Consider the following 13277-nt stretch of genomic DNA (forward strand, 5'->3'; position numbering starts at 1 on the left):
TTTTTGTTTTTCTGAAGAAAGTCAGTTCACTGTCAAAGTGCATCAGAGCAAATGGATCATTTCCTGAATTTCAAAAATTCATTAAAATTATTCCTTACGAGGTTTGCAAATATTTTCAACAGATCCTTGTTCAGGGTGATGCCGACTATTATGATGGTAAATTTCAAGTCATTCCGAGATACTTTTTGTTTTTTTGAAGAAAGTCAGCTCACTGTCAAAGTGTACTGTGTGGAAGTCCAAGAACATCGGCAGGAGAGTTATGGTTCATTCAGAGACACCAGGTTTCTCAATCCAGCCTGTAACTATACAGTGATGAAAACATCTACTGCATCTGCAATATCAGAGAAATGTGTCAAAAACTCCAAATAGAAACGAGCAGGCAATTGCACAATGCAAGATGGAAAAACAGTCAAAGTTACAGCAAAGCAAATATTCTTCAGTATTATATTTGTGATCCAATAATTATCTTGAAAATAAACTTGCCTTTATCTGAATCTGCCCTATCACACACACAATAATTAGCATGCACTGTCTCTTTAAAGTGTTGTCAAAAGCTTTAAAAAAAACATATTTGTTGCTTATTACCTTTGGTTTGCCATCTGCTCTGCAACATTTTGTGCACATTTTAAACATGTTTGCATTCATGTCACAGCTCATTTCTTTCTCTTGTTTTCCCTGCAACTGGACCACACAATATAAAACCTCCGGTGATAAATTATTTCTGTGTTCAGGAGAGGAGAGCGTGGCCCGCGGTTTATTTCCTCTTTTCCGTCCTCCACAATGTAAAGTGAACTTCACAGCACCAGCGATGATTTAACACAGGGCCCGATGAGAGGGTCGTTTGTATTCCAGACCTGACATCCATCACCTGCCCAACCACCCACCCACAGTGTGACCTTCACATCTGCTCCTTATCAGCCGATCGCCGCCTCACTCGGCGGATCTTTTGTTGGTCCATTTATGCAGATAACAGATATATATATATATAGACCTGCAGTTTTCTGAGACTCCCTTGAAAAATTCACAATATATGCGTTTTCTTTTCACAGCAAAGAATCTGCTCACCCTTTTTTAAATATTTTACATAATTTAATAAATAAAGGTTCAGAGAATAAAGGGGCAGGACATGTACTTTATACTTCAACCTATACACAACCTTTTTAATAACAGTTTGAAATAAATGAATTATTTCAGGTGACAGATTGTGTCATTTGAATCGCACGCCTCTTTGCTCTCTGCTCCCGTGTTTCAGTTAACAAAGGAAACGATACGGTAAGGCGGCAGATTAATTCAAACATTAGGAGTCGAGTCGATGACATAATGAGGTTACCTACAATAAATGACAAATGGGTGAATATGTACTTCTTTATTATACAATTAAGCAACCATTTGTTGGCAACCATTGGAACTATTTCCCTTCCCTATTGATTTTAAAGTAAATTGTATAACATACTCTCCTGAATCGCGAGAGATGTTGGAGAGTATGTCAGCTTCGATAAATCCCACATTGTCATCACAAGGTGCAAGGTCATGTTTTTCTGCGATTTTTGGAGAATATGTTACCTTCAGGTTGGTAACGCAGCGCTTCCTTTATTTGACCTTGTGTCGTCTCTTCAGTTTGCGATTTTTGCAAAAGCGGAGCCTTCTCTCTTGGTCGATGCAGAAACTCGCATTTTCTCTCTCGGCAGCATTGCATTAAAAGGAGGTCCAAATGTCAGATGTTCATAACTATATGTCCATTCTGCCAGAATATTGGCAGAGCATTCATGATTCAGGGTTGTGCTGCTGTTTTGTAAAATAAATCTGAGATGATTTGAGGACAAGAAAAAACGTGTGCAGTATGAAGAATTTTCACACACAGAAGACTTAAAAAACGCATTAAAAAATAGGTTGCAGGGGTGGAATCTGCTGTAGCCCATGTGCTTCAATGTCCCGATGTTTGTGCATTCATAAATGGTCTTCTTAATACCGTCGTATAATTTCCACTGCCTTTTTTTTATCATTTCAAACCAGTCTGGCCATTTCTCTTCTGACCTCTGTCATCAAAGTGGCTGTAAATGCAGGTAGTTGTGCTACAAAATCCTTGTAAATCAACAAACATGCCATCTTCACAGCAACATCCAGTAAATCACTTTCTTCCCAATTCTGCTTGAATTGAACTTTAGCTCAATTCGTCTCGTGTGAGTGCGCTGTATAACCAAAACAGCCCTAATGGATGTATTCAGATTTTGGATAATTATTCTCTCATTTTGCATCTTTGGGGCAGGTTTATTTTCACGATTAATGGAGTAATCGTTTGGTCCATAAAATGTCAGAAAACGTTGAAAAATGTCAAACCTGGGAAGAATGAGGTTCTCAAATGTCTTGTTTTGTCCACAAACAATTTTTTTTTTTTTTCAGTTTTAATGATTTCTTTATTACATGGAGCAAATCAATTTAAGTAGCTGAAAAATCAGAAATCTTGTTTTAATCATGAAAAATCACTGCACTGATAAGATGTTTCTGTCCATACCAACAATTTGCTGAGTGTTTTATTGTTGTTTGTGTTGTTGAGAAAACAGAAAAGACTCAAGATCGTCCACGAAACAAAGGGCAGGGATCGTCCACGGCAACCAATCAAACTCATCCACAGCTGCAGGCTTTTATTTTGAAAACCAAATCCCAGTAGTGATCACAAATTTGCCATGACATCATGTCCACTGCCTGCTCACCGGCGTCAAATCGTATTGAGGTTGTCGCAACCAGTCACAGCCAGAGGACAAATAAACAGACTCCAAAGTGAGCTCATTATCCAAACTAAACCAGAGATCCAGACATGCATATATGCACCGTATGTGCTGAGCATATGCCCGTGTTTGCATGTTAGAGATAACTGGCCGTGCGCATGCACGTGTCAGAGTGTGTACGTGCCTCCTCGCACGCACGCACGCACGATCACATTAGAGCACCAGATCCTCCTGTTAGGTTTTAATTAGCAGAGCTGCCTGTTGGTGTCGGGGAAGGCAGGAGAGAACAGTGAGTGATAAGCAGGTTAGCAGCGAAACCAGTCCCTCTCAGTCTGAGCCTGAACAGACTCCTGCTGGCGTTGTAGCTGCAGGCGGAGAGGAATACACAAACAAAACCCCTACACTATTTCACGGAGATGGGTTAGAATTAACACAAAATGCCTTGGACGTTGTCCATACACGAGATCTGGTGTTACCGTTTCTTTCTTCTTGTAAGCACCGCTTATATAGGGGAGGGTCATTAAACCGACTTGAATGGAACTTGATCTATTTAGTCTTTTGCTCAATTTAAACTGATAGTTACGAGGTCATAAAGAAACAAGTACTTCTAATTTGATACATTTTGCAGGGATTTGAATAAGAATTTGAAGAATGTCTGCGTCGCGTTACGCATTTCGCTTCTTGTCAGTTGACGGACAAGAGTATACGCAGGCAAATCGTCAGCAGCGCGCGTTCTTGAGGACTCGCCGTGTGGTTCTCGCGCATTTTAGCCGAACAATCCAAACACACTGTCAGACATACAACATACAAAAGACCTTAAAAAAATGAGCCACATATGTTCATTCCTTATAGGTCTACATGTATGCATGCCTTATTGACATGGAATTAGTTAATAGACACCACTGGTGTCATGTCTGCATCGCCTCAGCATGATCATCCCCATTTAAGGTGTGAATGGAAAACACCTCTCATAGAACAAACTCCACTTTTAAAGTGCAAAAGTAAATCACTGAGTCGAGCACTTTTGCATATTTATTCTCCCTCCACAAGAGCATCAAAGACAAAGTTTTATTCCATTTCAAGTTCCTCTACTCAGCAACAAAGCATGCAAACAGAATAAAGAAGCAGTAAATATTTAGGCATATTTGCCTTGCTCTCTTTCTGCTAAAGTTAGACGTTGCACAAGATACCGGTTAGCTTATTATTGACCTCGAGTTATTGAGTCCTTAAATAGGCATGAAGTCGGTATGTAATTGCGAATGCAGCCACACACTGATCACCTAAACACGCAGGGGTAAAATCAAACATATAACTTCATTGGGTGAATGAAGAGAGGAGGATGAAATGAAGATAAAGACATCATTAAACTAAAACTGTGTATACATGTTTGAAACAAAAATATAAAAACTAGAAAAGGAATTTTGCAGTGGGAGTGCTGTCGAATGCATGTTTTTTTTTGAATAGTTTGAACAGTACATGAATTTGTATGAACAAGAAGTCGAAGTAATATGAATATGTTGAAGTGGACGTAAATTCAAAAGGCATTAACGTTGTTCTCTATGGTCTATGGGCAGCCGTTCATCTTTCACACTGGGCTGGGTCACAAGCTCGTGGACATAAGCTTGCGTCAGGGTTGGAGAGATGAAACACTGTCCTCGGCAACCACGATCAGCAACACTGCGTCCGAAAACAACCAGTCCAAGCTGGAATTCGATTGGGAGATTATTGACAGAAGATGTTAAGTGTAGTTATGTAAGTCACTTCTTGCCTGTGGGATAATCAGAGCCGGTCACGTCTCAGTAAATCCTAAAAGCCAGAGCAGATTCTCCAATAGTCATGTCAGAGGCCAGTCAAGGGTTTTGGAGATGTTTACGGCTCAGTTTCAAGTACGTGGGATTTGAGGAGTACGTGGTGAGGCATGATCCTTAGACACTGATGGGCAAGTATCGATTGTGTAGAATGGAACTGACCAGCGGTTGGAGGGTCATTGTCGGATTGTTTTTCAAGTGAATGACAGGTATAGTGAGAATTATTGGATTAGAATGATTGTATTTTCTTTGACCACCTGCACGGAGCACCGTGAGGAGCAGGGAGTTCACCTGTGACTACAGAGTTGCCAATCAACTTGTTGGCTAAGGTTTTAAGCTGTGAGAGCTCCAGATCCCCGGATTGGAATAATGGCTCTTTCTTTGGGTAAGTCGAGGATCTCTGAATTAAATTCTTTATGACAGACTCTGATCCCTGAGTTGTTCCACACCAGAGTCTTGCATTACAGTAAGTCAGCCAGATATTGAGTGAGATTTCACAACAGGAGATGTAAGGTGAAAAACAGATGCAAGCAAGGTATCGCACCAAGTAAAGCCTGTTTATAAACAGCAGATAAATGAGTTATTGACACACTGAGAATTGAGAGGGCACATTCTTGAATGTCAGTCTGCACCTAGCTCTTTTACAGCCTTGGACATCTGGCCTGAGGGTGGAAGACTTTGACCAATCGCAGGGCAGTTCAGAGCGGGGACACTATTCTGTCTGTGATTTACTGAGCAGCGATTACCCTTACCTGCATACACTGCAAATCAACATATAAAAAAAAAATTAATAATAAAAAGAGTCAGATAATAAAGCAATAAAAACCCATGTCAGTGTAGGGGCGGAGTGTTCCAGAGATGGAGCGATCGCATACACATCATCTGTCTTGAACAAGCCCTAACAACTGGGAGATGGGACCCAACAAACAACTATTTCTCTTAATCCTGCCCACTGTAAATCACGTTTTACGAGGTTTTACTTTTATATTTCTGAAATCAGATCTGGATTTTTATAACATTTTATACCAAGTACACACACAGCCTCCTTCTACAAGGGCTGAGGTACTACCTGGAACCATTTGCTTCTGGAAAACCCTTTCCCCGAAGAAAGGGTTTTTCAAGGGTTACACTAATGGTTTCATTAAGAACCATTTTGATCCAGAGAACCCTTTAAAACCCATCCATCCATTATATACCGCTTTATCCACCACCAGAGGGTCGCGGGGGGTGCTGTGCCTATCTCAGCTGACAGGGGTACACCCTGGACAGTTCGCCAGTCCATCACAGGGCCACATATAGAGACAAACAACCATTCACTCACACTGTCACACCTACGGTCAATTTAGAGTGACCAATTCACCTAATCCCCATATCGCATGTTTTTGGACTGTGGGAGGAAGCCGGAGAACATGGAGAAAACCCACGCACACACGGGGAGAACATGCAAACTCGTTGCAGAAAGGCCCTTGTTCCGAAGTTGTCCCAAACGGGGCTGGAACCCAAGAACCCGGGTCTTCTTGCTGCAAAGGCGAGAGTGCTAACCACTACACCAGCCGTGGGCCCCCCCTTTAAAACCCCTTTCTTGAATAAAGGGTTTTAAAAGGGTTCTTGGTGGAACCTTTATAAAAAAGGTTCTACCTGGAGCCAAAAAGGTTTCTCCTATGCGCATAAGCCAAAGAACCTTATATGGTTCTACTTAGCACATTTATTTCTAAGTGTGTACCTCCTGAGAAAATAGAGCTTGATGTTAAAATACAGTGGTGTAAATAGGCCGTAAATAAAAATAAAATAATTTGCTCTCTCATCATCATCCTCCTCTTCCTCAAATATACTTCACACACTGGTAAAGTGACATTAAATTAAGATTTAGTGACTCTAATTATTACGATTCAATTATTTTTGGTGTCATTTTGGTGTTTCTACGCACTCCAAGTACCACCAGAGGAAGCTCACGTACCACAGTTTGAGAACCATGGTTTTTTTGAGATAAAGACAAGGCTGTGTAATGACACCCACCACCCGAAACACAACTCTCAGATGAACAACAGCGTGATTTTATTTGTGTATAATCACACATAATACAACAGATATGACAATCATTTTGTTTGACTAACATCAGTGTACATCCCCAACAAAACAGGTTTACTATGCTAAAGCCACCTAGTTAAATATAGATTTTTGCACAAGAAAAATCACAGAACTAACCATTTATAAATGCATTAGGACGATTTGACAATCGTTACACAACATGCAGGATACGATGAATACGTGAATATTAAAGCATGCTTAAGTTCCCCCTGCACGACTAGACGACAAAGCCAACATTTGCATCATAATGATGTTTTATGCACAAAGGAAAAGTTGGAAACCTGTCACATAATTTGCATATGTGCCCGAGTCAAGATGATAAATACGCATTGACATTTAAAGCAAACTGTACAGTGGGTGAATACACTGAGTACATAATTAAAGAATAATAAATAAACATGTCCACATCAGCTGTTCTGGTTTCATGACATTCTCTTTATTTTGTTTCTCTTTTCTTTTTTTTTTCTTTTTTTTTAATGTATAACTATATTCTTGCAAATCTTTGAATTACATAAAAACAACATCTTAACACTGATGAGGAAATCAATGAACACATCGACATATCCCGCCGTCGTAGCTGTTAGTCAAATAAGAAATGACACCGAGACAACGCGCTCCTGTGAGAGGCGGGGGGCGTTGTCTGAGGGTGTTCCTGTCGGGTGGAGGTAGCTTTTTAGATCGTTTTTTTTTCATTGTCACATCAACACAATGTCAACACGACCACGGAGAGAGCAGCGTGTTTGCTTTGCAGTAAAAGCAAGAGGCAAAAAGGTTACACTTCACAATGCAAACGTTTAAACATCCGTATACTGTACATTCAAATATTAAATATTTATTCAGACACCACCATCGACCATCACGGTGTGTAGCTGATGGCGAGCAATTGACATATGAACGTCGCCGTCGTCAAAAACAACCTTTTTTCGATGACGACGACAATGAAAACCTTGTCGGGCAAGAAGAAGTATCAAAAAAATAAACAAAAGTCAGCTCATGTGAACCACCTTAAATCGCCCCCGTCTATACCACTGCTCTTCCTACACCTCGACAAGAGAAGGACCAAACCGGTCTGTACCCGCGTCTGCTCTCTCTCTCTGTCAGCAGTTTTTGGCACTTTATCCCCTTTCTCGCCTTGCACTCTATGCACCGCCGGCTGACACCTGCCTTTTCACGGCAAAGTCGCACAGTTTCATTTCCTTCTTCGTCTCCGCCGTGGCCTTCGTCTGAAACAGATCCTCGATCTGCTTGGACTTCAGGAAGCGTCTGTAGGAGTCTTTCTCCATCAAGGCGTAGATGACCCTCTGCGCCTCGACGAAACAAGACGGGCAGGTGTTTTCCATGTTCTGCCTCGTTTCATCTCTGGTCGCCGCGTCTAAGTTCACCTGGAGAACACAAAGCTAGAGGGTTAATAATGTACAAAAACCTGCACCTCAAATGTTGACTTTCACTGGAGATCTTTGTTTATTGTACAGCGTTTTTTGTCTTTGTTTTCTCTCTGCATGTTACATAACAGTGATTTCCTGTAATACTGATTACTGATAAACCTTTTTTGTAAAAGGCAGCCAACTGAACAAGCAGCATTATTCATGTGCGTGTCCACAATCAGCTGCAGGGCTCACTTCACTGAAGTGGAATGTGCCTTCGCATTAATGCGCTTTAACAAAACACGCCTTCACAAACTTGTTTTGTCATCCACATTTCAAACTCTACTACCCTCCTTCTGCTCGCATCCTATAGAGATAAAAAAAATGAATCACCTCCTGAGGCGCGTCTGCCTCGACGTACTGCCGGTAGATCTGCTTGGCTTTCATCACCAGTTTGGTCGGTGTCGTCTTCTTGTAGTCCTCGCAGGCCAGCCAGAAATGCATGTTCTCCTCACTGAACTCTGACCTCAGGAAGCTGGCGAAGACTGCTCGACCCTCTAATGCAGACAGAAATGTAAAAAAAAAATGTGCAGTGAGTGAAGGTCAGTTGAATGTATGAGAAAATAGCAAAATATGAATCGGTAAATGTCAAAAACCACACTTAGGCCCAGAAAAATGTGCACGTAAACATAAAAATATGCAGTAAATTGAGTCATTATTTGTTATCATTGTTATTATAATGTTTTACATCCGTGAATTGATCAATACAAAGTGATGATTTACGAAGTGAAATGAAATGAAAGTTTATGTTGCAGAAAAATGGAGTGATAAGCCCAAATAAAAATCCTTTTCATTGGTAATCTACTCGGTTCCATTGAATTTTTGATCAGTCTATTGCATTTAGAATGATCTGCTGCTTTGTTGATGGCCAGAGGGAACAGAAACAACAGTAAGAGGACTGTTCAAGGTCACTCAAAAGAGTGGATTTTATCAAAATGCATTCCAACTGTGGTTCTCAAACTGTCGCACGTGTGCTCCATCTTAACCTAATGTCACTTTACCAGTGTGTGAAGTATACATGAGGAAGATGAGGACGATGAGAGAGCAAATTGTCTTATTTGGAATAAATCTGCCTCCTGTGAAAAGGCCATAGCTGACTTTGCTCAGCCTATTTTACACCCCTGTGTTTTCACGTTGGCGATAATGTCGTTGCTTGAAGAGCTCAATAGTGGAACGGAACACATGTTGGAATACAGTTCTGAGGGGTTTTTTTGTCCAAATACTCACCCCCGTGACCTCGACACATAAAGAAATCCATCCAACAGCGATAAGTTAAAGCCTGGAGAAACCAGCGCTGACGGATGATGAGGACAGCGAGGCAAGCAGGAGGACATGACGATGTCAAAGGTCAGGGAATGAGATCATGGAACAGCGCTGGTTAGCACTCAACTGTTTCCCGCGGGGCCGTTGCTCCCAATCCAGTATCCGCACACACGCACACAAACAGATCCACTCAGAACTGGTCAAGATGCCCTGAGGGGCCATCACCAGTGACTCTGGACACGTAGCAGAGAACCAGTTCATGAGAATGCACATAAAGAACATCTATGTGTGGGAAACTGTCATCTAAGCTTTCTGCATCAGTGGACGTGTGAAGTGTGGGGATGCTTCATTTGCATCTTAAAAAGAAATGCTGCCTCATATACGTCGGTCAAACAACTGACCGGCTGTCCATTAGCGAGGAATGCGAGCGTCCCCATAATATTATGTCACATGAATGATGGTCTCAAGAGATTTTGCTGGGAAACCAATGAGTCGGTGGTGCGTATGTGTGTCCACCTCCGCTCTGCTAGGGGGCAATAATGCCGCTTTTCAGCTAGTTAGTGGAGGATGATTTCCTGTTTATTATGCGGCTTGCAGTTTTTCCTATTATCAATTCTTTAAGTGTAAAATCACTTATGGCACTTTTATCTCCTACTTGTAGATGCAAAAAAACTCCAAATCCTTTGAGAAATTCACTTTACTGCAGTTTCCGATTGAATTCTCTGGGCCTTGGTTTGGTTTTTAAACAGCGAATCTTTACACGTGTGAAGCAATAACGGTTCATTGACACTTACTCTCACTGCTCATGACGTGGCTGAAGGACTCCTTCCACTTCTTCACCTCGGTTGCAGACGGCACCCTACAACACACACACACACACACACAGAGGCATTTTTAACTTTGGTCACATAGCACTCAGCACTCTTTCCAAAGGTTTCAGTTCAGTTATCGGATTCATGAATTCATCCTCTTGCCATGTTGGCTCGTTAAAAAACCCCTCAACCTTTTATTGGAAGTATTGTATCCAAATCTTTGAAGGGCATGTTGTTTGTTTCCATGGTGTTTCAAGACTCTGATCGATAACGGCAAGCAAATCTAATCAGACCAACAAGCCTGTGCGAGCATTTAACCTTTAAAAACCGAAACAAATAACACAGCCTTAAAAGATTGAATCACAACTTATATAGCCAATAATGATATTAAGCATCAAATAAAAGAAGAGCCCGATCTGACACACTGATAATCATTTTGAATCATCTCTCAGAGGCTGAGCGACATGTCTTTTTCGTTCTGAATAAAACTCAGGTGCTGAACGCGTCACACGACACCGAAGAGGAAAGGTCAGGCTAAGTGTCGTCAATGCTAACCTGCTCCCAAAGGACAGTGAAAACCTCCCCCGAGGGATCACAACACGAGGACAGGTCATTTAGCCTGGACCACGTCCAAAACGAGTGCTGTTAATACAGATTTTCTAATTATATGTCATATATGTCATGAGAGCCATTATACTTTTTTCTTTTTTTTTTCTTTCTTTCCCCATGGTAACACAAACTAACACCTCCAGTGGAAAATACAGTGAAAGGAGATGGAGGCTGAAATCAAAGGGGAAAAGAGAAGTGGGACATCGGGGGAAATTATGATAATGACATCTATCATGGCATAAAAGAAGGCTTTTTTAGATCACTGGGCCAAGTGACATCACGCGCTGATTCAGTCGTTCATCTCAGCTCGTCATCGGCTTTTCATCTCTAACATCCTCGCATCTAATGAAACCTTGTAATTAAGCTCCTGTGCTTCTTTCAGTGACGCGTCAATACTGCACCATGATGAAGTTTTTCCCCCCCTGGACTGCAGAGTGCATCAAGATCGGTGGTTCATACTGTATTAAATAATTGTTTTAGCTGATTTTTGTAAAAGAAAACTTTCAAATTCCACTATAATGACCAGGATTCTCTACCGTTAAGTCCAAGTTGCAGTGTTAAAAGAATATGAAAACAGTAATAGAGCAGATTTACCATTGAGCAAATGTGAATTATTATCGGCTAAAACAACCACCCTTATTTTATGTATTTATTTCACTATGTGGCTAAGGTTGCATTTGAAGACAGTATGCAGAATATCCTTTTTGTTTTCTTTTTGCAGAATATCCCCCCCCCCCCCATCTTTTGACCGATCTGTATATTGTGTTTTGTAAACAAGCTCTGTTGAATATTTCAACTAAAGTGCATCCGGTGAGCTGTTTTGGCCAACTCTCCCTCACAAAAAGAGATCTCTATCTCAAGGCTGCTCACCTGCTTTACATATAGGTAAATAAATAAACAAATTATTTTTCTATGCAGCAACTTTATAAAAACACACATGAAACTGATTCATGTATTCATTTGAACCACAAGCCATTGCTTACCGCATGATCTCAAGAATGAGCGCAAACCTCAACAGAGATTTTCTTTCACAAAATCAAATAAAAACAAGCACACTGACCTTTTTGCAGCAGATGAGGTCTTCTCTTTCGGCTGCTTCTTATCTGCCTCTTGGGGTTCAGGTTTCTGCAGCAAGAAGCTGATTTTGTGCTTGATGTCTTTTGCACTGTGGAGACGCAGGTGACAGAGCGGTGAGTGAAACGTTTCAGTTTGAACATGAGTAGAATTTAGAATTGAATTTAAAAACGAGGCATTTTCACACAGTCAAGCGTGCAGTTTAAAAGATCATAGATAGTTAAAAATCACATTTTGCTCCAGGTGTTCAACACTTCTATCCACTTGTTGATCAAAACTGAAGATAGTCTTACCTTTTCAGGCACGTCGCAGGAAGTGTCGCAAGTCCTTTACACATTGTGACGGCTTAAGAGTTCCAAAGTCGATAAACTGTTGTTGTAAATGACAACAAGGGAGTCAACAGAGTGATGGAAAGGAGCAGCAGAGTTCTTAATCGTAACTGTTCTTCACTGAGAATGAGGCTGTGGGTGTCTCCTCCTCCCCCCAGCGAAGGATTTATATCTCCTCTGTGACAAAAAACTGACCAATCACACCAGACAGTGAGAGGCAGAGAGCAGGAACAGTTGAGGAGGGAGGGAGGGAGAGAAAAAAAAGGGAACTTTACAGCAGATGGGATCATACAGTATATCTTCTCTGTATGTGATCAAAAACGAAAGGTATTTTCGACAAGCATCTGCATTTGTAGCAGTCAAATCTAGAACTGTGGCCACAACGTTTACCCTCGTTGATGAAGGTAAAGATGGACCTTTCCTTTAAATCCTCCTTTGTCCCAAATTGTGTTCTTCGTGAGATAGTACATGACATATACCATCATAAATTCATTCAACATTGTGCCTGCGCTGGGGAGCCAAGTCCTGCGGGAACTTCATGGGTGTACGGGGTCAGATCGGGCTCTGGGAGCCTTTCTCTGGGGGGGGAGTGGGGCGGAGGAAGGAGAGAAAACGGGACGTTGAACTGTGACAGGGAACCTTTGGACTTGAGCTTTAGTTTTTCCTCCTGACTCACAGCAGAAATCCTCGTTCTTACAGGTCAACGCTGTTTCTCATTGGTTGTATTTCCTGGAACTTGGTACATATTTGCAAAGGTGAGAATTCATATTGCTGTTTACACCATGGTCACGTTAGTAACGGTGGAAATGACTGCGAACACAGAGCTGGAGTGTGCAAATGAAAATGTAGTATTATGTACTGTAAGATAATAATAGAGTGGCTTATATTCTTGGCTCCAGCTCCTGTCGTGACCCTCAAATGATGAGCCAAATCGAATGGAAGTATGGACCAGTCCAAACAGCTAATAGACTGGAGAGACATGAGGAAAAATATGATGTGACCATATGAGTGTGAATGGTTGTTGGCCCTGTGATGGGCTGATGACCTGTCCTGGTCCGTCCAACACTGACTGGATGCCGTGTTGGATGGGTTTTTTTCTGCACAGGAGGGAGTCCAATATTATTGAAAGATGTATTATAGTATT

At 41.4% G+C, this 13277-nt stretch overlaps 1 protein-coding gene across 1 annotated transcript; it reads right to left on the reverse strand.

The window, feature by feature from the left end:
* Positions 1–7761: 7761 nt before the first annotated feature.
* On the reverse strand, positions 7762–12237 carry LOC310926173 (regulator of G-protein signaling 4-like; the record flags this gene model as incomplete). Its single annotated transcript, XM_083888273.1, has 5 exons — positions 12098–12237; positions 11791–11895; positions 10104–10168; positions 8380–8543; positions 7762–8004 (listed from the first exon to the last, which is right to left on the reverse strand). The coding sequence occupies exons 1-5, from the start codon at positions 12139–12141 to the stop codon at positions 7762–7764; spliced, it is 621 nt and encodes a 206-aa protein (XP_083744399.1). The 5' UTR covers positions 12142–12237.
* Between the last annotated feature and the right edge of the window lie 1040 nt (positions 12238–13277).

The sequence above is a fragment of the Microchirus variegatus genome (assembly GCF_963457635.1).
Source record: "Microchirus variegatus genome assembly, chromosome: 4".
NCBI lineage: Eukaryota > Metazoa > Chordata > Actinopteri > Pleuronectiformes > Soleidae > Microchirus > Microchirus variegatus.